We start from the raw sequence: 24264 nt of genomic DNA, 5'->3' as shown, positions 1-24264 counted from the left end.
TCCCCTTCACTAGGGCCATCCTCATCCTCAAGAGCCTTGGGGCAAAGTACAGACACATTTTTAGCCCCTCTAGTTTGGTTTTGCAGCCGTGTGACGGCTATTACTGTCAGGCTTTACAGGTGGTCTGAGCAGGGCTTGCAAATCCACTGTCAGGTGCACAGCACTTTTCATTAGTTTGCCATTTGTTACCACTAACCAGTGAAATGCTCCTCAGTCTTTATAGGTTCTTAATTATGACGCACTCCCATTTTGCTATAAACAACAGATATTTTTCTATTTACTATTAGAAAACATGAGAAAAGACACAGTAATTTCTCATCATCATGAGTCTATGTTTTTCAATGTTTTTCCTCCCTGTTTAAACAAGAAATAAGGAGTCAAATGAATTAAAAAGCTCTCTTTGCTGCACATTGAAGCTTCTTTGTAAGGAAAACTCTTAGTGAGATATGGGCATTACAAACAAAACCAATTGTGCTTAGTGGGAGCCATTCCTTTACTTTCATCTTAAAATTATTACATTTCAGTATGCCTTTATTTCATAATATATCCTCTCTGAATGCCAAAATTGGCCAGTCTGGTTTCATTTTTCTTTATAGTTTGTTTTTCTTATTTCTGTTTGGATACATTTACCTTAAAAAAAAAAAAAAAAAAAAAAAAAAAAAAAAAAAAAAAAAAAAGGTCAAATACCTGTAAGGGTTATGCAAATGATTTGAAGTGAAGCTGGTTTTCTGAACTCTAAACTAATGGCCTATGTTGTTCTCACCTCCAGAACTGCCCAGAAGCTCTGTGCTTTGATCTCTACCCCACAGCATTCTGCAGCTCAGCCCTCGCTTCATTCTCTTTCTCACAACCAAACAGTAGGGCTGGACATGTACAGTATTCACAGGAATACACAGCACTCAACCCTTTATCTGCAAAGCAAGTGGCAACTCATACTGCATGGACTTAGGTAACTTTTCCAACAGCAGCACACACTCTAGCTCATATCAGAAAATGGATTGCATTGGCATTTCAGCTGAGACTGATGCTCAAGACCTTCCTGCCCAACAGCAACTCTAGAAAGTTTCTCCTGGGCACTACATACAAGGAATAAAGGAGTTGCAATGCAATGAAAACCTTATGGTAGTTTTCTAGCCACAGCTCCTAGTGCTAAAGCCTTCAGATTTTCTCAGGTGTTGTTCAGAATACGGTACCTAATTCAGCAGTTAGATAGTGAAGGCAGGGTTGATCTGGGCAAGACTAGCTCCAGCAGTACAGCCATGAGCTGACATAAAGACCCTCTTTTCTGAAGGCATTCACAGTATAAAAAGCGGGGAGGGGAGATTGTCTTGGAAGATAATTCAAACAGCTGCAAGGATGAGGGTCACCAGAGGAAAGTAACGTGACAGCTCTGTGGTTCTGTATTTTACCTCATCAGTCCATGCATTACAGTTTTTTCCTGACTGCAGTAAGATTCCTTCCATGAATTGCCACTTTGACCAACTATATTCTGGGAATCCATAGCCATTTGCTCTGTTTCTGCTGCTGGTTTTGTATCTTGGTTTATTCCGTTGCCAAGAGATTACTTGTAATTATTATTACTTGCATAATTGCAAGTAATAATATGTGTCACTTATGATGGAACATAGACAGCCTCTCAGAGAGATGTAAGAAGGATCAGAGTTTCAATGCAGATCTGCACTCAAATAAGCCTCCAGCACAGGCACAGGCTTAGGTCAGGCAGCAGTGCTGTGTAAATGCAGCTGATGTAGGCATCACCAGAGCAGCTGGTAGTGGGTGACCCTCACTTACTGCCAGACATGTCGAGTTTCTGTGCTTTACTGGATCCATCATTCTTAAGGCTTCTCCTTCCTTCTTAAACCTCAGCTATTACGGGATATCCTTCACCCTCAAAAACCCATTCATCCCCATGTTTTCATCAGCTTGAGGTGGCTGAGCTACAAGGTTCCTCCTCAGGGCTGCACAGACCTTTTCTCTCAATGAGGTTACTCATGAGCACATTCTTTGTCCCTCCTCCATCTCTGCTGCAACTGCTTCAATTTCCACATGTGCAATTGACACATTTCTTATTCTTTCATGTCCTGGAGCTCTGACCACCCAACCCAGGAGACCACCTGGGAGAAGACATGGGAGCAAGGTCCCCTATCCTCAGCGGGTTTCCGTGGTGCCCCCCAGCAGCCGTAGCCTTAGAGGCTCACTCCCTCTGCTGGTGCTCCCGAGCCGTAGCTGGGCCATCTCAGGCACCAAAGCAGAGGTTATTCACTCGGTGGAGATTTTGGTTAACCTCTTCCTCCAGTGTGGAGGATGTCACTCTCTCACTTTCTCAGAACTCTTGTAAATATCCCCGAGCTGTTTGGATCCTGGAAGAGGTCCTTCAAGAGCTTTTCCAATCCAGTTGTGCTGACATCTATGTTGTCACCAGTCCAATTACAAGAAAAAGGGGAAAAAAGAAGAGAAGGAAAGTAGAATCTATTTCTTCAGGCTTGATTTTTAAGCCCAAACACAAAAGTACTAGTTTAAGCAGTTCGTGGAAGGCTAAAAAGAAATCTTCTCAAGCTGATACTCATCTGTGCTCAGGCCTAAGACAACAGCAGCAACATGATTGCATGAGCAGTGTCAGGATCAGCAGGATCGTCAGGATCAGCACACGAAGTTCAGCCATATGAGGAGCCAAAGAGCATCTCAGGACTTCCACACCATAGCCAGTGTTCTGTATCTTTGCTGAGCCAGAGTGCTGCTTTTCACTGAAGCACAGATGAAGTCTGCGCATGTTGATGTCCTTTGCTTAAAAAGTTAACTGCATGCTTTCCTGAGTAAGGGCTCGTTAGTTTAGGGTGCTAGATGACTCTTAGTTCATCCACTGCTTTAGTTCTAGGCTTCTGACCTCCAGCTATTCCCTTTCTAAATCCTTTCATGTCATTCAAACCTGCTTCACTGTCAGTGAAGGATCTGCTGTTCTTCATAGGTTTGGTTTTGTTCTTAAAACGTTTGGTTATGTTCAAATTTTTAAAAAGTTCTAGGGTCCTATGACAGCACACTAGGTAATGATCCTTACCTAGTGTTTGCAGCCTGTCTTTTCAGGACTTTGAGCCAGTGTATTATCAGATCTGCTACCCTCAGTAGGAATGGAATGGGTATCTTGTGTGCTGTATCATGCACTTGCTATATATGCAGTCATCTCCTCCCCTGAACTTGATGAAACTGTGTACATTCAGTTGAGAGCACATTACCTTTACAGGCACACCACTGCTGGGACACAAATGCACCTACATGTTGAAATCTCATTCAAAATGGCTGATCTCAAGCTCTTGAGAAAGTAGTTTCATTTCTCTAACATTGACACTAATTCAGAAAGTTTTAATGCTTTAACAAACTGCTTTAGGAACAGAAAATAGTTTAGATATTATAAGGCCTTACCATCCTTACACAACCATCAACATATTCAGCCAGTATTATTTAAACATTTATTACAATGGTTTTGAAAACATTTTTAACCTCTCTGAATTAGATGTGTATTTAGCTCTGCTTAAGACCTAGTCCAGCATAGACCTTTACAAATGCAAGCATGGGATTTTTTGAAGTGATCCAAGTGCTTTGCTGGACCATGGCCGTATTCCACAATTCCCATGTGTCCTGTTCATGACTAATCAAGGCTTCAGAACTGTTCCGAGTGTATTTCACTGACAGACTCTTCCACGTCAGCTTTAAAACAAGGAAGATATGTAAGAAAGATTTCCTACTGTCTTGCACCTCCCTTCACTCAGGTTTTAGAGTTTATTCCTGTTCACCAAAAAGACTCCCAGTTAGATATGCTGGATTTCAATTTCTTAAGGTACTTTTTGGGTCTTTTTCATCCTGTTCATTCATTGTACTTAGCTAGTTTTAGCCTGGGTATGATGTTCATGGACTGCAGTTCTTGGAATAAGAGTTTACAGGCATAAGGTATGCGCAGAGAAGACACATGACATGATGATTTGCAGTAGTGGCACCTAGGGAAACAAACAAAAAGAAAGTTAGAATTGGTCCTGAAAAAACCAAATTGCCACTAGCCACTGTTGTTTTGTTCATCTGCATTTAAACACTGGCCACAGTAGTCCTAGAAGCACCAAATGCTTAAGACACATTTTAGTGCTTAAGTCACAGCTTTAAGTCCTTAAATAATCTGACTGAAATCAACAGGAGCTTAAAATTAAACCTGCACTTTTCTAGGAGGGCAATCACAATGCTCAGGAGCTAACAGGGCTGACTTCTGCTTCTTCAGCACTCACTTAAATGTCAACAAATTCAGTACTGCACAGAAAGGAGGTGAACAAAGCCAAGCGTTTCTGAAAAAATGGTTAAATTTCTGTGTTATATATATGTCACAAAAAGAAGAGTCAGGAAAAAAGAAAGTTTTTTATATGCAATTTCACCCTATAATTTCTCAAATTATTACACTTTCCAGAAAAGAGGCACTTCTCATCTTACATCTTTAAACTTTAGTCAGCATAGAAATTCAGTAAAACTGCTTTAACACCTATTCTTTGTGTTCTATGCTCTAATGATGCATAAAAAGTCAGAGGGAAAGGGATTTTTTTGTCATATAGATATAACCTCCACTATATAAGGAATAAATAGGCTAGTCAGCCATCTTTACAGTACTGGGACTCAAATTCAGTGATGGTAGAAAATATTTCTTATAAAAATCTGTTTCTAACCTCCCTATTTCTTCATTCTCCTGCATATTCAATTTTCTGGTTTTGGAGAGTTGAGAAAGCCCCTCCTTTGGAAACACAGAGTGACTCACCACTTCCTACTGGTCTAACAAAGCTTCTTTTTTTTGTTCCTGTGTTACAAATTCATATTTCTGGCATAAAGTCGAAGTCTGAAGATCCAATTAAGGAAGAATTAGCAAACCTCCTGCAGGCTTCTGAGGTACAGAATAAGGCTCACAGTCAATGCAGGTTCATAACTACTCCCCCAGTCCATATTTGTTGGGATAGCTATATTTTATGGTGGGAGGAAGTGACCTACATGGGAGCCATTCTCCAGTGATGGCAAACAAGCAATTGCTCTCAATAGGAGAGAGAGAATTCCTTGCAGGCCCTGGAAGCCTGATGAGACACAACTTCTCTGCTATGAGCACATGTCTGGCATCTGAATACAGCTCCTGGGGACTGAGGAGCACAGACTACTCACTGCACCCAGGCTCAAAGCTGTACCATTCTGGGCCTGCTTTGTACTCGATGGGGACCACCCAGAAAGGTGCAGTAAGAACAAAACTCTGTCAAACAGAGATCACAGAAACAAGTACTTGAAAAACCATTTGGTATTAAAATTGACACTAATTGACTCAGAAAAAGGCAACTGTACCATTCAAGGCTGAATCCAGACCAGAAACAATTTTTTTCTGCATGAATATTTTAAAATACACATACTAGAGAGATCAGAATAATTCAACTTATCATCAAAAAAGGACCAAATTTTGCTCATTGCATTTAGTGCTCCTAAGTACCTGTGAAACATCCAAGTTGGAAAATCTGCATAAATGCAGTAAATCATACTAAGTTTCAACCACCTTTTTTACAGTGACAAATTCTATAACTGCCACAAGAGCCCCTTTCCCCTGTGAAAATACCAGTTCAGGCCCAACACTGATCTGCTGTTACTATCTTGCAGAAAAACGTATCCAGGGGCTAGTCCTTGTCTGAGAGGAAGGGCTCATCTTCCGTAAGACAAGTGCCCTTAATGCTAGCCACAAACAACGTTTCTAAAAGGTTTCTTGCAGCAATGTCTTATTAATGCCCAAGTCACTGAAAAGGCCCATTTGGAAGTTTCTCTTAATGACTTCATCTGTACTGGGATGCTCATTATAGGGCCACTTACCTCAGATACTGGTAGACACAGTATAAAATTTAGCAGAAGCTCACTTATTGATTACCCTCACACATCAGACAGCTTTTCACAGAATCAAATTGCAAGAATGTCTGGCTCTGTCTGAGACAGTAGTTTCTTTCACAGTTATTTAAGGAGTTCTAAACTTCGCTACGAACTTCAAAAAATGAAATGTATTAGCAACACCTTAAAAATCAAATGTAGCATTACTTCTAAAGTTCAAATTCCTAATTTTCTTCAAGGTACTTTTACTTCCTGTGGATTCTGAAAATCTTTAAGAGCTGCTCTGGAAGTTAAGGTCTTATTGAACAAATAACTGAGCTACATCTGCATGTCAGGTTTTTTAAAGGCAATGCTTTACACAGAAGTGGTTGGTTCTTTGACTTTTAGCATGTCCTTCCTTTCACACTACTTCCTACAATTTTTATTTGCATTGCAGTAGTTTTAAGGGATCCAGGTCAGAAAAAAGCTTCCCTTCTTACATACACTGAACACACTCTCAAGAAAAACAGGACTGTCAAAAAGAGTTATGGCACAAGAGCAAGCAGGACCATGCTCAGCTGAAAATCACGAGCCACAACAGGATGCCCAGAGAAGGGCTCATCTCTCCTCTGGATTACACGTGTTTGCCCACCTCCATCTGAACATCTGCTCCCCCAGGAGCAGAGCTGCTGCTGTGAGCAGACAAAGGTGGTGCTTGATTTCTCGCCAGAAGCCACATGCTTCAGAAGAATGATCTAACCAAGGGCAGAAACAGTAGCTGTCACCTTTACACAGCTAAAAACTGAGAATACGAGTTAGTTTCCTACTTCATTATATCACAGAAAAATCACTCTTGAGGCACTGAAGTGAATAAAGTCCAATTTCCTGCCTCTCCCAATAGATTGATGCTGATATCCAAGATGCGGGAAGTTTCCAACTGTGGTCTTTTGAGGTTTAGAAATTAATCTTTCTCCTCCTCCTTTTAACTCTCCATCTTTCCCCAACATAAATATTAGAGTAACTTGTAACTTGAACTTGCACCATTTATTTTTTCTTCCCTTACATCACCTATTTTTGCAAAGCTTGCAAGAACATTGTATCTGAAGTTCCTATTGGTCTCACAAGTCTGTTTTCTGCTTGCCTAAAACAAAATCAGGTCAGAGCAAAACATCTCCCTCACCTCTAAGACTATAAACAGCAGTTTGTTTGTCTTCTAATAATAGTGTTGTATTTTCAGCATGCTACAGGACAACTTTAAATTTAACATCTCAAAATTGCTGCAGAGAAAAGACAGTTAAAGCAAAAGCCAGTGTCTTACACGTGGTGAGCTCCACACAGTTTTGACATCCAGATTTATGCTTCCCCTACCAGTTTGTTTTCAGGAGACCAACGCAGTACTGCGTTAGAGCTCAGAGTAAGACAGCAAGACCTTTAGCCAGTCTAGAGGGAAGTTTCCTAGGGACAAAGCATTCAGGCAGAAGCCAGCTGATCTTCTGAACAGACAGCTGCTTTTCTCTCAAGCTCCAACATGGGATCAGTGCATTTGCCTGATGCTTTGAGGAGAAACTCCTCGTTTTACAAGACTACAAAGCAAAAGATCTTTGGGAGGGGCACAGCCACAGAAAACTAAATGCATGGGATTACGAACTCCCATAGCTACAGAACAAGAAAGCAGGGGATATTGCTTTCTCCTAAAGCAGGGGATATTGCTTTCTCCTCCTATTCTTGTGCCCACTCTCACTCTTCAGCCTTGTAAGGTTCAAGAAGGGATTGTAGCAGGGAGATGTGTGACTAGCCCAGCCAGTATCCTCACTTCTGTTGGCAGAAGCGTCAAATACATTGACACTTCTTTTCAAAATATAGATGATACATGGGATTGGGTGCTTGATAATCCTTTGCAAGGGTGGGATGGAATGTCAGCAGTGGGATGGAAGGTCAGCAGACAGACTGAAGGGAACAGCCTGGCTGTGGAAGAGAAACACCTGTGCCCCCACAACAAGAGAGATCCCTGGCCCATTGACCACACACTCAATTCAGTCCTAACTTCCATCAGACCACAATAAAGAACCATCCCCTCTCATCATTTTTTCCAAATACCAATTTTGAACTTTTTGATTAAAGTGCATGAGACTGTTAATTGGTGCCTGTGAGCTCTTGAAAACTGAGAAGCGCTGCAACCAAGGGCAAGGTTCTGTGACACAGAGGCATTTGCCAACTTACCATCCAGAGTACCCCAGCAAGCCACATTGCCCACAAACATCCACTTCGAAGGCATCACTTGAAATCATCAGTCTCTCCAGTAAAAGCATGCTGGCTCCATAACCTATCAAACAGTCCCGTTCCATCTCTCCAAGACGTAAACCACCATCACGGGATCGACCTTCAGTGGGTTGCCTTGGAAATAAATATTTGAGAAAGGTAGTAAGTATTCCAAAACATACATTCTATGACTCTAGCCTGTCTTCAACCTGTAGGAACAACACAGGGTTGATGGACTTTACAAAGCAGAGCTGCTGATCTCACAAATGTGTTGCTCCTGTACCCACAGTATGATGCAGTTCTCTACGTGGCAACTGCATCATCAGGCCACAGCTCTTTACCTCACAGAATGCAGCTGAGTAAGTGAAAACAAAAAGATTTCGAAGAGTATCCAAGACAATCTGGATACAGATTTGGCACTCTTTCTTGATGAGACATTATCATTTGTAGTGAACAAAGTGAAACAATACTCAGCAGCTAATGAATCAATCATCAACCTAATGTTTCAGCTGAACTACAGCTAAGACTAATTTCTAAAACAAATATGAGAGAATACCAAAATAAGTCAGCAAACAAGTAGTACACATAATGCTAACTCATGATTGAAATGCTACTTCTTAAAGTAACACTTATCTAGGTTTTTTTTTATGTATGATGGTTAATAGACTCATTTTTGTGTTTTATAGGTTCCTCTACACAAGTCAATCTCTTATTGTCTGGGGAGACTCCCTGTCCTTATGGTGCTAGAGGAAATTTTAATAAATAAGAATACACTAAACATTTTAAGGTAAAAAAATAAGGTACTGTATATTATCTAACATTAGGACTGCTTAAGCCATTTTTTTTGTTGGACACAATCAAAAATTTAACTTCTTGTTTGTCACTCTACAATTTCATAGTATCAGTTCTACTGTCATTAGAACTTAGGTTGCAAGTATCAGAGCAAACTATGAAGCAAAACCAATCCTAGTTTCCTACAGCACTAATATAGTGCATGCATTTTAATGAATATTTCCATCTTAGTATATTCCCTGAAACATGACAGCAGAGAAGGAATTTAAAAGAAGTCACTAAGCTTCACTGCTCCCTGAAACCTCACATTTATGTGCTGTTTCTGACACTTGCAGCAGTGTAATCCACCTAAAATATTCAATGACAGATCTGACCCATTACTTTTGAAGTATTTTTTGTTTCTATTATTTCCAATAACTGAATTTGTTAAGCTTACTAAAGACAATAAGATTTTGCCAACTTGCCGCAAATCACAGGAAAGAATTTATAAAAGCCTTCAACACCTAATAATCGTTTGTAACATGTGAAAACTCAGCCTAATTACCAGACCAAAATATCTTCTAAAGATGCAAGTTGTATTTGTTTTTAGTGGGAAGTAGTTTCTCTTACTCTGACCACACTGGAAAACTTAAAACTAATCTGCTTGTAATTCAAATTGTCCTTTTCATTCATATAACCTTCTGTTTTTTCCACTGTTGGGAGAATAGATAGAAGTTGTTTACATCCTGATTAAACTCCCCAGGGCCCCCTCCCCAGATGATGGCACCATCACTGTTCAGATACTCTTTCAAAAGACTAACCCCTTGGTGAATGCAGTTTCTCTTCTCAAGTGCCAAGAGGCAGATTTTAAAAGCAGTTTGGACCTCCAAGGAATCAGGCATCTGCTATGGTGCTAGGAAGTGCCCAAGTTGTTTTTATGAACTGACTTCTACAGCATTATTTAATACACAAGTCTGCTTTCAGAAGTCTCACCTGGCGCTGTTCTACAGGACAAAATGACAAAATAGTTTTATAAATGTGAGCCCAAATAAAGTCTCACCCCAATTATGGCAAGATAAAACATCTGGAAAAAGCATGGGGCCTCAACTCCATGTGTAGATATGCTATGGGTCTTCCAACAGATACAGGGAGAAGATTTTCAAGGCAGATAAAATTCCATTAAAAAAAGATAAAGCTCCTCAAACAAAAAAATCCAACGTGAACCTTTAGCTGTTAAGTTTCACTCCTACTGTCAGTATGATCTCATTGAAAGAAAACAAAACAAAATTCTGCCTACCTAAACAGTAGTTTGCTAAAGTACCAAAAATTTCAATATTGAGATTGAGCCCTTGAAACAAGTCTATTTTCTGCTTCCTAAGATTATCAGATTCTTCTTCCAGCTCACAGGAGTTTTAAAATTCTTCATACAAAAAGTTGTTTAAAATGTTAAAACAGTACTTACAAAGCATTTGTGTTTTCCCTTTTCCACTATACACATGTACACTGCAGCTGTTGCCCATAGCAACTAACTTCTTTATTCTAAATATAACATCAGAAAACAAAGTAGATTCTTGAAAATAAGATTGGGAATATCATTAAAAAGAGATATTTTTAATATTAAGGAAAAATGTAAGTTCTTAAAATCCTCAAATGCTAAATAAAATGCAGTGACTCTTTAAATAAAAAAATAAGTGATCTTCATTCTATTTATCTGTTGCCTTTAGAAAAAATCATAAAACAATTTCAGTGTTTTAAAGCACATTAAGAATTTTTTTGCACTAATTCTGCATTTTCTGGAAGAACAGTGGGTTCAGCTGAATGCTCTTAATCCTTGCTTCACTGGCAGTGGGGGAAATAAGTCTACCCCACGGTCTCAGCAGATCTCCCTTGTGCCTGCTAGAGAAAACTAGTGTGAATGGAGTTGTTTGCTGAAACACTGATCTCCAAGAAGTGGAACATCACCTAAAGACCACTGCCTGAAGGAGAAGGGCATCCCGTGCTCACAGAGCCCCAGAGCACAGAGGGGAGCCCTCTGTGTAAGAAAAATTAAAAGCAGCTTATCTATTAAAAAATTCAGCAGGACAGGGTGACTTGGGCACCACCACATATAGAACAGCGTTAAAGATTAATTGTCCCTACCCACGGCACTGAAATTAAGGATTGCATTTCAATTAGGGTACCAACCAGAGGGCAACGTCCTGGTGGGTTTTGACCATGTTGGCAAAGAGTGCTGCTTTGCAATTCTGCAAATTCTTGTTTTGATAAGAACAATAGCTAGAATCAGTGATGATCAAGAAGCTCAAGTATTCTGCCTTATTCCAGATGGAAATATAGCTTTGCTCTGTCACTTAGGGTACATTTGATGTATAATAAAATGCATTTCAAGACAATGACAGCCAAATTCCACATTGGAAGCTGTTGCAGGATTACTTTTAAAATAAAAAAAGAATGTTAGATGCAATCTACTCTCCAGGAAGTGCAATGGATGATAAAACAATAGCAAATATGAAAGCTGGCAATGCTGACTCTCTCAGCAGAAGCAATGGCAGTAACAAATGTTTAATTATTTGAGGAGAAAAAAGAAAATTCCTGAAAGAGTAGTCAAAAGGCAGCATAAATTGAACATCCATTAGCCCTAATTACATAGTATGATGCTACTGACTGAACAAAGAATTTGCAGAAAGTGCGGGATGGGGGAAATCACACACCCTTCATCTTTACATACAAACATTACACTGACTTGGTATTTAGGTTTCATTTAAATTTGGTATCTCTAAACAGCCAAGAAGTTGAGGAGGCAATACAAAGGCAGATCAAGGGATTTGGGTAAGCCAGGAGTTCCAGTAAATCTTGTGTACTGTTAGCTAAGACAGGGAGATTTCACTTTCATGTGAAGGACCAATATAATGCTTAACACACTGAAGAACAGAAAATGGGGCAGACAGCCTATTATTTGGGAATATCATTTATGTTCATATAGGCGAGCAGTTGTGGTTATGCTACACCTCCTTTTCTCAATGTGGTTGATGAAAAAGTTCAGACAAGAGTTACAAACTCTTTTCATGATTTCTTTCCCAGTTCAACCACTGGTATTTATTTCCATGGAAAGCACAAGTTTGTCCTATAGACAGTGTGAGGTTGGAAAGCAAAAAGGCATAGGAAATAAGCAATGAAAAGTCGAAGAGGAAGACACCTCTGTATCAAGTACAGCAGAGACCTGCCCCTCCTTTCTCCCTTCTCCTCTCTCCAACAGCACATCAATAAGTAGAAGCTGCACTTACTAAGAGCTGTTGTGCAGCCAGGCAAAGCAAGAGTGGTGAATCCTCACACAATCAGAGGCATAAAAATAAATGAAGAATTAAAGAACATAAATCATGCTTGCTATAGGGAAGAGTAAGGGTGGGATAGACATGACTGTGCTTACTTCTTAAAAACAGTATTAAGATTTCTATGGTCAGAATCAGTACAAGATTTGACTGGTCAAAAAGAAGAGTACCACCATGCAGAAGCTGAGGTAAAAGGGTCTACATAATAGCCCAGAAAGACTGGCAAAGGACATTTGGGATAATCTTTGCTAGAATAGTCAAGATTACTGGAATTTAATTTTCTGGCAAGTTTCAGTAAATAACCCTATTATGATAGAGAGAGGTGAACTAAATGACCCCTTAGAACCATCCCCAAAGCAAAGCCTGTGCCACTGAACTCCTTTTTGTGAGCAAAGAATATCAGAAACTTTGAACATGACAGCAAGCAGACACAGACCTCGTCTTTAAGGGGAAAAGGTAAGTAAGCACTAGTAAAAGCAGGAGGATTCAGCTTCCTCAAAGGGTTTCTCAAAGTATGTTGAAATATTAGACCATACTTTCAAATTTCTTCCTTCTACACATAACTGATTTTGTAAAAGTAAGAATGTTAAAGGAAAAATAAACTTCTTAAAATTCCAATGACGTGAGCAATTTGACAGGAAGGGCCTGTGCTGTGAATCAGAGATGGTGCTGTTACCAGCTGCTAGCAGAATTTTCAGAAGCAAACTCAAGTTTTGAACCACATAGAGCACACCTGAACCTTCAAAACAACCTCCTGCCACAGTCTACTGTCAGAGTTTTTAGTCTGCAACAGTTCATAGCATTTTGTGCCAAGTATCACAAGATAAAAACCCTTTGTTTTATAGCAATCAGTCAGCTGGACACACTTCTGCATGTACACAGCAATTTTGTGCTTAGCTTATAATAATACCTGGTGAGCACTGCTCTGGGTCCTCGAGCTCTTGCATGCATTTTATCCAACACCATGTGCTTCAGCTTCTGGTAATACACAGGACCAAAATAGATATATGCTTCCAAAGGCTCCCTGAAAGAATAAAAAGCAAAGCAAAACCGACATCCACAGTTAGCACATATCTACCTTAAGAGAAACAAGGGTGTCATGTACAGGAAAAATGTGAAACAAATTGGAAATAATGAGTTCTAGAAAAGTGTTTGGGCTTTCTGGGCAATCAGTGTGAAGCCCCTTCCAGGGAAATCTTCTGAACACAGGGGCAGTACACTGCCAGCATCACATGCTGCTTTCTCCACTGCAGCAAAGAACAAGCTCCCGAACTCGGGTCTCATGTTGTGCAGACGTGCTGCTACAGCTGCAGGTACCTGTTTCAGCTGAACCGTGGTAAGTCCCTCCTCCCTATCTGTACAGGAGTGTTTCAACGGTGTCATCAGTAGCCAGGAAGGTCTGTAAATGTGTCAGACCCTGAAGAGTGACTTAGGATATTTCTGTTTACATTTCTTCATAAAGGTAAGCATATATGTAAGCAAATACATCCAGCATAAATGCTCAAAACATCCTTTCTGTAGGAGCACTTTAAGAAATTTGCGTTTGCAAGAACTGCTTAGCACTGGCATACTATGAGTCTGACAGTGTCCCCATGCACTAATTCTCCGTGCACAGCACCCTGAGGCACACCCCAAGGCCCAGATGGGTGAACGGTGAACACCCTCGTGGAGTGGTTGTGCATCAGCACAGCTGCCCCAGCAGCACTGCCCAGCAGCTGCATCCAGGGACAAACACTGCTGCCCTGGCTGGCACTGGGGCTCAGATGAGCTGGGTAAAGGGCTCTTGAGAACTGTGTTTAGGCACTTTCATCAGCTTGACGACATTTGTGAGCATACAGAGGGTGTTACTCCATCCTATGAGCTGGAGCATGGCTGAAGATTTCTGTGTTTAAAACACCCTCAACTGCAAGAAGAGGGTAAGCGCCTAAAGATCAGAAAGAAACCACTAAAAAGCACTCAGTCATTTCCCAGCTACCACCTTCAGCACTACGAAAGACCAGATTTAACACAGGCAGACTCAGCTTAGCCACTATTTTGCTCGGGGAAAAAAAAAATAAAGGTATGTGGAATGTAAAAACCAGCAGGAGACAACAGTTTTATACCTCCCCTTCAGAGTCATTACTGACATTATGCAGTGTTATACCAAAAGTTGACTATTGAAGAAAACACTAAAACTTCATTAGACATTTGAAATATGCAAACTTTCACATTTCATAACAAACAGATTAAGCCTGTGTAATTTGCTTGCAAAAAAGTATCAGTGTCCTTACACAAAGTCTCTAAATAGGGCACTACAAAGTTGAAGTTTGGGGATGAGGGATTTTTACGGCCAGATGATTTTATTCTCCCTAGGAAACATGATTAGTCAGATTTTTTAAAAGTTACCATGATATACCAACAGGAAGTGTTTCAAGCATCAGGATACTTGATATATAATTTATGGAATATGGAGTGAATAAGGAAAATAAAATAATATCTTGAAACAAAACGAGAAGCAACATATGGAATAAGTTGGTAGGAAAGGCAATTAAAATAAAAAGTATATTAAAAAAACTTGCAAAAGAGACCTAAACTTGCTCCTTGAGAAGCAGGGGACTGGAAGGATAATAAAAATAGCAGAAAGGTAGGATTAAGATACATTTTGGAAGGGCAGGCATGTGAAGCCATATGGCCTTTTCCCGTTCCTAAACTATCTTATGTTCTTTGAACTCTGTGTCTCAGAAGCCAGTCTGATCAACACAGCAGGAAGTTTGCAGATTAGAGTATTATGCCAGACTGAAACATTGTACAATCGAAATGAAAAAAAAAGAAAAAAGGAAAAAAGAGCACACACAGAATATTCCCAGGGAACAGACGCTTGCCTCCAAATCCATATTTACAGTACCATTAAAGTCAACATGAAAATGCTTATCTGATTCCAAGCATATGTAAGACCTTCAGCTGACAAAAATCTGAATTTTTTTCTACCTCTCAGCAAGAAAGCATTGATTTCAGCTTTTTTTGCCAGGCAGTAAAACTTGGGAAATTTTCATATGTACCACAAGGGCTATTCCCATTATAGCCACACATACACTAGCAATTTTTAAAATGTGGAACCACAAAATGCTTCTAAGAAAAAAAAATGCATGCTACTCTTCAGCCTCTTTTCTCAATCTCACAGAGCAATCTGCAAACAAGAGAAAGTTCCTGAGCTCTGAGATATGAGAAGATTTTTCAGATGTGTCTCAAGAGGATTTCCCCGCTCTCCTGAAACACCTAAATCTAAAGAGCAGATTCTTACCCAGTGATCCCAGATGTTACATAGTCCTTCCCGAGGTAGTTATAACCATGGCGAATGAGATCTTCACACACATCCTTAACTTTACTGCCGCCAAAAGCCGTTCCGTAGTGAAATCTGCCATCGAGCACCCCAGCCTTTCCAGCCAGCAGTTCAATCAGCTTTCCTACCTGTGAAACAAAAGCAGAGTTAGCAGCCTGGTCATTAGGACAGGCACATTGCTGGACTACTCACAGCACAAGCTAGTCAGGCAGCTGGCAGCCTGGGCTATTGCATGCAACAGGAGAAGTGGAAGAAGCCCAAGAACCTGGAGCACTCCTGTGTGAAGGAGGAAAACTGGATTCATCACAGGGTCTGGGAACACCTTTAAGGTCCCAAGTCAGGCAGTTCCAGCTCTTCCAGTTATCTCAAAAATGGGCAGGATCCATGTGGCCTTCTGCTGTAGGAAACAGCCTTGGAGACTGACTCACTGCAGTGCAGCAGGGGGAACAGAAGGGAAGATGCTAACAAAGGAAGAAGGATCAGAGGCTGTATGAAGGAAGCCTTCCCATGGACTGAGGTCCCACATGAAGGTCAGGTGGTGAGGTATTTAGCAGGCAGTGACCCTGCAGCACAGGTGCAACTCGCCTCAGTTCTAGGGAGGCATGTATAATTTAACAAGTTTTATAGGTCTGGATCTATATTTGAATTTCCTCTCCAACCTTCACCTTACAGTCTGCCCCAGCCAGATTAGTAGGCACAGGCAATAGGGAAGGAAGAGCAAGAAATTTTCAAAGACAAAGGGTGCAAGTGAAGTACTCAGTTGCATCCCTCTTAGCTTGATATAGAAGAAAATGAGAATGATGCACAAAGAGCCTGCAACCCTACTCCTTTTACAGTGGGATGTTTCAAAACAGAGGGCTGACTACTCAGAGCAGAGCACGTTTATGGCATGACGACTGCAGAATATTCTCAGCAAAATCACGCTTCAAGCTTTTTTGTCTCTGGTGGCTGATGCCCTTCTCTTTTGCTCTTGGGGGAAAGCGCCTCGTGACTCGAGCGGCACCACTCACCGTCATACGCGACGGGAAGCCGTGAGGGTTCATGATGATATCTGGGCAGATCCCCGTATCACAGAATGGCATGTCCTCCTGAGGAACAATCAGTCCACACACCCCTGCAGGACAGAAAACATTTCAGTTCAAAAAACAGCAAGCCACCAGCAGGGCTGACGGTCATCACCAGATTTTCTTTAGTGTCTTCCTTCTCCTCTCCTTCTCATGGATCACTTTTTACCCAGATTCATTACCATGACCAGTACTCCCAACCTGCAGACTAGAAGAGAGCCCTTGTGACAGGACTGGCAAAATTAGCATATCCATACTTAATGCTCCCAGTAATTTGTGAGTTAGCAAATTAGGGAAGAAAGTTTTGGATCCTATTTTCAGAAGCAACTAGAAACTTCTGTCCAATCAGACTGGAATATCTCAAGAGAGACTCAGTTTTTAAAGCTGATGCTGTGATTTCTTGAAAGAAAAGAATTCAGAAATTTGGCCTCTTAGGTTATGTCTTTGGACATATAGAATTATTACTGATTTGAAATTTATTTATTATATGTATCTTTGCTAAATACTGTCAGTAAAAACATATCAAATGAGACTTTGACAGGGACTGAGAAGAGATAAGTAGGGGGAAATAAATAAAAAACAACAAAGGTTTTTTTTCAGGTAACATCTGTTTGCTGAGCAAAGACTGCTATCAATGAATTACAAGGTGCAATCCACTCCACAGACTGCTTTTATTTTGTCAGTCCATGAACAAAAACTGTCCCTTTAAAAGTTTTGGAAGCTTTTTTCAGTCTCTATCAGTATTGGATATAAAACAAAGAAAACCCTCCAAGCTCTAAAAATATTGCAGAAAGAATAAACAGAAACGTGAAAACTCATTTTAAATGTCCATCAGGCATCTCAAAATTTTCCTTCCAGCCCTTACAATCTTCTATAGTGAATTCTGCAGATCAACATGCTGTAGCTATAAATGATCAAGAGATCTAACATTTAAATTCAGGTGGTAAAATGCAGCTGCTTAAGCCCATACTCCTTTGAACCAAAGCTACTGTTTCAGCTGGACAATTTCTTCCAGAAGCCCTTAGAGCTGAAAGTCTGCAAGCTATTTGAGATCAGCCTGCTGCAACTGTGCCAGAGCATGCTTTGGGAACAGTCCTGGAGTGGAGGGGGCTCCTGGAAGACTGAGGGTACTGGTTACATCCCTAAAAAGGCATCCCCGAGCAGCCAGTTCACAGGGGGATATCGGCGTCTGCTCAGGAGGGAGCTCCTCTTCCACTGTCCAAGCAAGACAGGGATAGGTGTACGGGACAGTAGTTAATAGAATGAGAATGGTAAGTATGGGGGAAGGGAGCAGAAAAAAAATGTATGGGGCAAGGGGGTGTGTGCTGTTGTATGTAGTTTTTAAACCTATTGAAACTAATTTTCATTGTTCTACTGTGATAAATCAATAACATCCTTCTAGCCCTCCCTGCCAAGCAGTAATCATTTCCTGAAAATAAAAAAAAACCTCAGACCAACCCACTATCTCTTCATGCACAGCCTTTTTTGTCATTAAAATTTTATACATAAATACCCTGTTATATTATTGTGTATACATACTGCCTTATTTTCATTTACACCTAAGAAAGTATTAGGATGCATCTGGACTTCATGGCACCTGTAAGCCAAGAATTAAATCTTAGCTAACTTAAAATTACTTTAGGCTCTGAAAACCTTTTATATGCCAAGCTGGTTCCCATAGCAGACAGCCACTGTGTTGTTTGTTTTGTGTGAAAGTGAATGATAAAAGATCCATGAAATCGACACAGAAAGGCAGAACAGCAGAAAGAACTGAGGGCTCTCCATCATAGCGGCTTCTACCCTCCGCTGACTTGTGTAACAATAGGACCTACACACCCAACTGCAGATCTAACACAGCTGTGCATTTCATTAGATGAAGAGCACTAGTGACACAAGTAAATAATTAACTTATTCTGGTCCGCTGACTGTGGTTATGAGACCAGTCATAGCTGACAGATTTTAATACAAGTTAACACAAAGACAGCATAATGAGCTTAAAAGTTAAAAACAAAATATTTAGACAGAATCCAGAAATGTGAAGCTCACTAGGCCATTTATAAAGTTTCTATTTTACAGAGGGAAAAAAAGGGAAAGCTATAAAGCCTCAGTTCTAAGCTTCTGTATTTTAAGAAGTTGCTGAGCCTGTAGCAGCTCTATAGCATGTCTTTGTGTATTTAGAGGACAGAGAAGCTTCTTCCTACCCTATGTTTTAAGAAAGTTCATTCAACTGTTAAAAAAGCTGAAAGACACCTTTTCTATATACAATGCTACTTCTAAAAGTAACTGCAATTCATTCAAAATGTAAACCTAATTTTATTTTGCATTCTCTTGCTTTCAGAAGCTCTTTAGGAGACTAATGCTTGCAGGTCTACACTTTAAGCTCCTGAATTTGCTCCCTTTTTTTTTTTTTTTTTTTTTTTTTCTTTTTTTTTTTTTTTTCCCCCAGCAGAACAGTGCCAGGCAAACCAACAGCTGCAAAAAAGTGACCAAGTGAATTAATCCATATAAGTGGAATTATCACTTGCAACTGGCTAATAAAACAGTAAAGAAGAGGAGGCTGGATTTAAAACAGTCTCAAGTTCCAAACCCTGTTCAAGTATGAACTGCATTTCACAACTGAGCTGCTCAACTACACCCCATACAATATTCATAAATAAGGTACACTCAAACTAGGAGGCTGTTTTGCTCTGTGACTCTTACTAGAGGTTAGTATTTCTTAATTGTTACTGATTTAGACATCACATGAAAATTGATCCCCCAGCATTCACGGAGGACACATGAAATAATTTTGTTTCGTTCACTTCCCTTCCTCTCACAATTTTTATATGCTGCATCTGGAATTGAGCAATATAACTTGAGACTAAATTCTATACTGCAAGGGGCCTGAATGACTCCTATCTATATATTCTGGTGTCTCATTTGGGGCCAGAATCAAGTATTAACAACCAGAAAAGGCTGCAGAAAAAACAAAATGTATTTTTTAATGTAGATTAACAAAGTGTTTATGTGCTTGAGCAAGAAAGCATCTAGCAATTTGCTACATCTAATTTCTTTTCAACTGAAAAACAAACTAAATTCTAGAAAAAAAACTTCTGTATATTAATTTTGTAATGTCGCCTTAGAAGGAAAATCAGTGAAAATGCTAAGAAATTATTTTATAATATCAAAAAGGAAAAAAAGGCTATTAATAAGCATGGCAGCTTAATGCAAGGGTAACAGTTTAAATTAGAATAACCTCAAATCAGACATCCCCAGTGGTTTAACATGCAAGTATAAAACAGCCATAGGCAGTGTTTCTCAATGCTATTGTATGGCAGCCAATAAATGACAGCCCCCTGACCATGCACAATGGCCCCCAGCCCCACACACGCTATCAGCATCAATGCTGACAGCATCTCAAACCCGTGTACCTCCACAAGGCACTGACAGCAGAAAGCCCCTCGCCCCTGCACTTTTGTCTGAGTTTCTTCTCCTAATCAGGAGAAACTCAGGTTTCCAGAGCTGCTACCTTCCATGTGGTTGTTTTTACAGTTTGCTGAGAAACACGAGCACAGGCAGACTTGTAAAAGCTCGGTTCAGCGCAGAGGGGGAGGGGGTGGCCGGGAGGGGGCAGGGACACAACACAACAGCACGGGCAAGTTTTTCACCAGGCTACGATAAGGTGCCTTCCATACACACACATGCCAAATGGAAAAAAAAATCATCAAATAAGTCAAAACACCTAATATAGAAAACTAATTACTACCAGCGGGAGGGACATTAGAGAGCAAAGAAGACGAGGTGAATAGAAGCAGCAGCAATACCAGTTTCTATCAGCAAGAGAAAAAGGAGCGCATTACTAAACGCACTTGTTTACTCATTCTAATGATACGGTGGTAAAAGAGATGAAGCTGACTTGAAAGGCATCTGTTTTAGCTTTGCCAGATTTGCCAGAATTCGGAGATACTCCTGAGAAATAAGGTAACATCATATAATTCAAAGTTGTAGCTGTTAACACACTGCTGCATGTTACGGACAAGTGACAGATTTGCAAAAATCAGTAAAGCTGAACAAAAAATGTACAGCTGCTTCAAAACTCTCTAATTACATACTGTGTTCGCTAACTAAGCATAAAAGAAGTCTAGAAGAAAAAAGTGCTGCATCACAGAAGCTTTGTTCAATATTGAATCATTCACTGATCTATCATATCGCTGCATCCTATTTGACATAAGAGGTAAAGAACAGAATTAAAATTAACAGATAAATAATGCATAAGTAAACTTGATTAGTTTTCTTATTAAAAACATCACTCTAAATGAGAGGAGGTGCTAGAAGACAATACAGTTTGTACACTGCTTTCCCATGAGCTGCTGAATGGTCTGATGTGATAAATTTGCATAGTCTGAAGCACACAAAGAGCTGATTAATTGAAACCCTTACAATGCTTCTGGAAGCAGCTATTGTAAAACAATAACCATAGGAACTTTACAAAATACACATGGCTGAATGAGTCAAGAGCTTAATAAAATGTGTGTTCAGGATACACTATTTGGAAACAGAATTAGAGATTTTTATTCTGTGCCATAAAATGCTAAATCACCCTAATTTCAGAGGTTCAGTTGAGGATTTACTGAAAAGGTCAGAAGGTTACCTGTTTGCTGCTTGAGATAAAAAATGCTGTAATTTTCTTCTTAAGACAGCAAGCTAAGCAGAGGTTTTGTTAAAAATAAATACAAAAAACAGTATGGGAAGTTTTAATGGCATTCTGATATTTTCTCAAATTCAATTTCTGAAGATAAAAATATGGTAAGAAATCCCTACTTTCTCTGATGCCTAATAACTACTAATCATTCCACATTCCTGCAGTTGATTAAGAGCAAATTCTTTTTAGTGCCACTTCAACCATTTAATTACTATAAATCCACTGATGTTCTATTACAGATAAAGTACTAATTCTGACTTGTAACATGGGGGAAAATGACACAAGTAGCCATTTAAAACTAACATTTTTTTTTAAATGTTCTGCTTATCTGTACTGTTCAAGTGCCCATTAAAAGGAAAAAGATAAGTTGATCTCCTCTAGAAGTTAGGAAAGCAGATGGCAGATGCTCAAACTAATAAAAATTTCAAAAAATAAGCAAGGTCAGACTTTGGTAGACGAGTGGTATTGTCATGAAGTTTATGTAGTTGATAATGCAGTGAATAGATTTTGTTTTGACACTAAAGAACATGGTTCATTTAGGAAAACAAAGACCATCTTTCATGAATTTAAACTTGCTTCCTTGTCTTTAGAGTTGTTTAAGTGCAGATACTTCAGAAAGGTTTAATCCTTTATCTTAGATCTTCAGCTATTAAAAAGCTTCTGTTTGCCAGTTCAAACAATCTCTTGCTTAAATACAGTTTTTCCACTCCTCAGGAATACTGTTCAGTATTGCTGCTTAGTTCTGTGATCTACAGGACCTTTGTTGGAGGTGTTAATCCTTTTTCACATGAGAGACTGAGAAATGTTCTTTCAGAGGAGTGTTATATTGCTTTTTTTCACATCAAAGAACCCAACTTTTTCCTCATTGTGACTTGTAGCAAAGCAAGAGGAAATCTGGAAATATAATAATTTACTTTGTATGAAACTCAGATGAAGCTTCTTTAGCTTAACAATCCTTTTGCCTTCTGTGCTTTGAAAAGTGACTTTGCTTGAAGAATACAAGATTAAAACAACAAAATAATTAACCAAAAAAGGTTTTTTATCCTTCTGGAAAATATGTGATGCAACATAGTGAAAACAAGTCCTGCAGTTCTGGATAAACATGTAACTACCAGAGAGGATTTATCTGTGAAACACTAGAAGCTTAATGACTTTACAGACTGCAGCGACAGTCCCAGTCCCAAAGATCTTACTGCAACATCCAGTTTGAAGATAAGTATTAAAATAGAGCAAAATATTTGCATTTCAGAACACAATAGAGTGGCCTTATTTGTTTGGTTTTTTTTTTTCCTTCTCCCCATATACTTCTTTTTGAGAGGCCTTGAAGGACAGGCAACCTTTTACAGGCAGCTTGGAAGGAGTGTACTTAAAACATAGACTCGCGTGAAAAGAGGGTGTGGTGGACAGGCCACAAGTGGTGACCCTTGCCAATACCATGTTGACATGTGAGAGGACACAAAGAAGGCAGCAAATACAGAGGCAGTGACATAGATCTGTATTATTACAGAGGCCTACAAAATCTACCTACATATTTAGCGAAAGGCCTTTCTGTAACAAAAGGCTAAAGCTGGTTTGTGAGATTTAATCTGTTGTATCCCAGACACTTTCTAATTCCCTTACTCTGCCTCCTTCTGCTCCAGTGACAAAGCACAGCTTTGAAATACAAATCAATTTGGAATACAGGAAAAAGACCATCAAAAAGTTTGAGATGCGGTTCGTGCAATCTCTTATTTTGCACATATTTAATTATTTAAAACCCATTACTACCACAATTCCGTGAAATCAAACCTCATGTTCATGCATTCCTTCCAGAAAATAAATATATTTCACAAAAAAGACTGACAATGCAGACAGACATATGCTGCTTCTCCTTCTCACTCAACCAAGATACTTGCTAGTTTAAGCTCATTATATGTTTAAATGGCCCTATGGCAGGCTAAAAGCTAACAGCCACAAATGAAACTTGAAATTGTAATTGCCTACATTCAGACAAGATGAGAGAATAAATTCAGAGCTAATTAAAAATTCTCTCAATAGAAAAAGTTAAACTGTTAGTATTATGATTTCTGTTTCATGATTGTCTATATTCATCTGATATGACTGATCCCTCCCCAGTTTGATGTCAGAGAATGATACCAGATATAATGTTATAAAGCTATTAAAGGAGGTTTTCCCTTTCCTTTTCATGCCTTTTCTGCAGTTCTGCTACTGTCAGTATTGCCTTCTTCATTGTATAGTTAAACTGCAAAACAGTGAACTGCTTTGGTTTCATCAGTATTTTTTTCTTAGTATCTATCAAACACATCTTCTCCATATTCCTCCTTTCTCCCATTTACTGTAACATCTTTTTCTATAATGCACTACAGGGCAGTGAGCCGAGAGGTTTACTGCCAGGCAGGCTGTGAGTCCTAGTAAAATGTGATACTTTGGAATATGATCACTCCCCTGATCACAAGGGATTATTAATACAGATTAATGCATGGGACAGCTACAGGCACATACCTACAAACTCTGTAACACAACTATTGCAATGTTCCCACTTGAATCTCCAAAACCAAGCTGAAAGGGATGTTCTAAATAATGTATAGGTTGTTATTATTATTATTATTATTATTATTATTATTATTATTATTATTATTATTATTATTATTATTATTATTATCCCAAGGACAGATACAGGGTGATCAGCCAATTGTTAACCTGATGCAATGCCAGGCATAATTATGGGTGTCCTCAAAGTTTCCTACAGCATTTAGGATATTGCTTTTCATTACCATGGGATTTCCACAGGTAATTGCTTGCTCTACATTGTGAGATGTCTTCTGTGCGTTTTGTCATATGGAAGGTCCTTAGCACCCTAAAGCCATACTGCAGCCTGCTTGGTACAATTTTATTTCCTTCTGTCATTCTTCCACTTCCCCTCATGGTTCTGCATTTGTGGAGCATTCCTTTTATTAATTTTGGAGGGATATGAAAAAAAGTTCATTT

General features: G+C 39.5%; 1 protein-coding gene across 1 annotated transcript in view; it reads right to left on the bottom strand.

The window, feature by feature from the left end:
• Positions 1–631: 631 nt before the first annotated feature.
• Positions 632–24264, bottom strand: part of POLR3B (RNA polymerase III subunit B) — a 72858-nt gene continuing 49225 nt past the window's right edge. The window contains exons 24-28 of the mRNA XM_063395744.1: positions 16542–16645; positions 15493–15659; positions 13123–13236; positions 8077–8250; positions 632–3989 (exon numbers count right to left, since the gene is read on the bottom strand). Coding sequence (XP_063251814.1) covers positions 3860–3989; positions 8077–8250; positions 13123–13236; positions 15493–15659; positions 16542–16645 — 689 coding nt within the window. The 3' untranslated portion in view covers positions 632–3859. The remainder of the gene's footprint in view (positions 3990–8076; positions 8251–13122; positions 13237–15492; positions 15660–16541; positions 16646–24264) is intronic.

The sequence above is a fragment of the Prinia subflava genome, chromosome 4, assembly GCF_021018805.1.
Source record: "Prinia subflava isolate CZ2003 ecotype Zambia chromosome 4, Cam_Psub_1.2, whole genome shotgun sequence".
Lineage (NCBI taxonomy): Eukaryota > Metazoa > Chordata > Aves > Passeriformes > Cisticolidae > Prinia > Prinia subflava.
The sequence above is the reverse complement of the archived record's forward strand: the minus strand, read 5'-3'. Positions and strand labels throughout refer to the sequence as shown.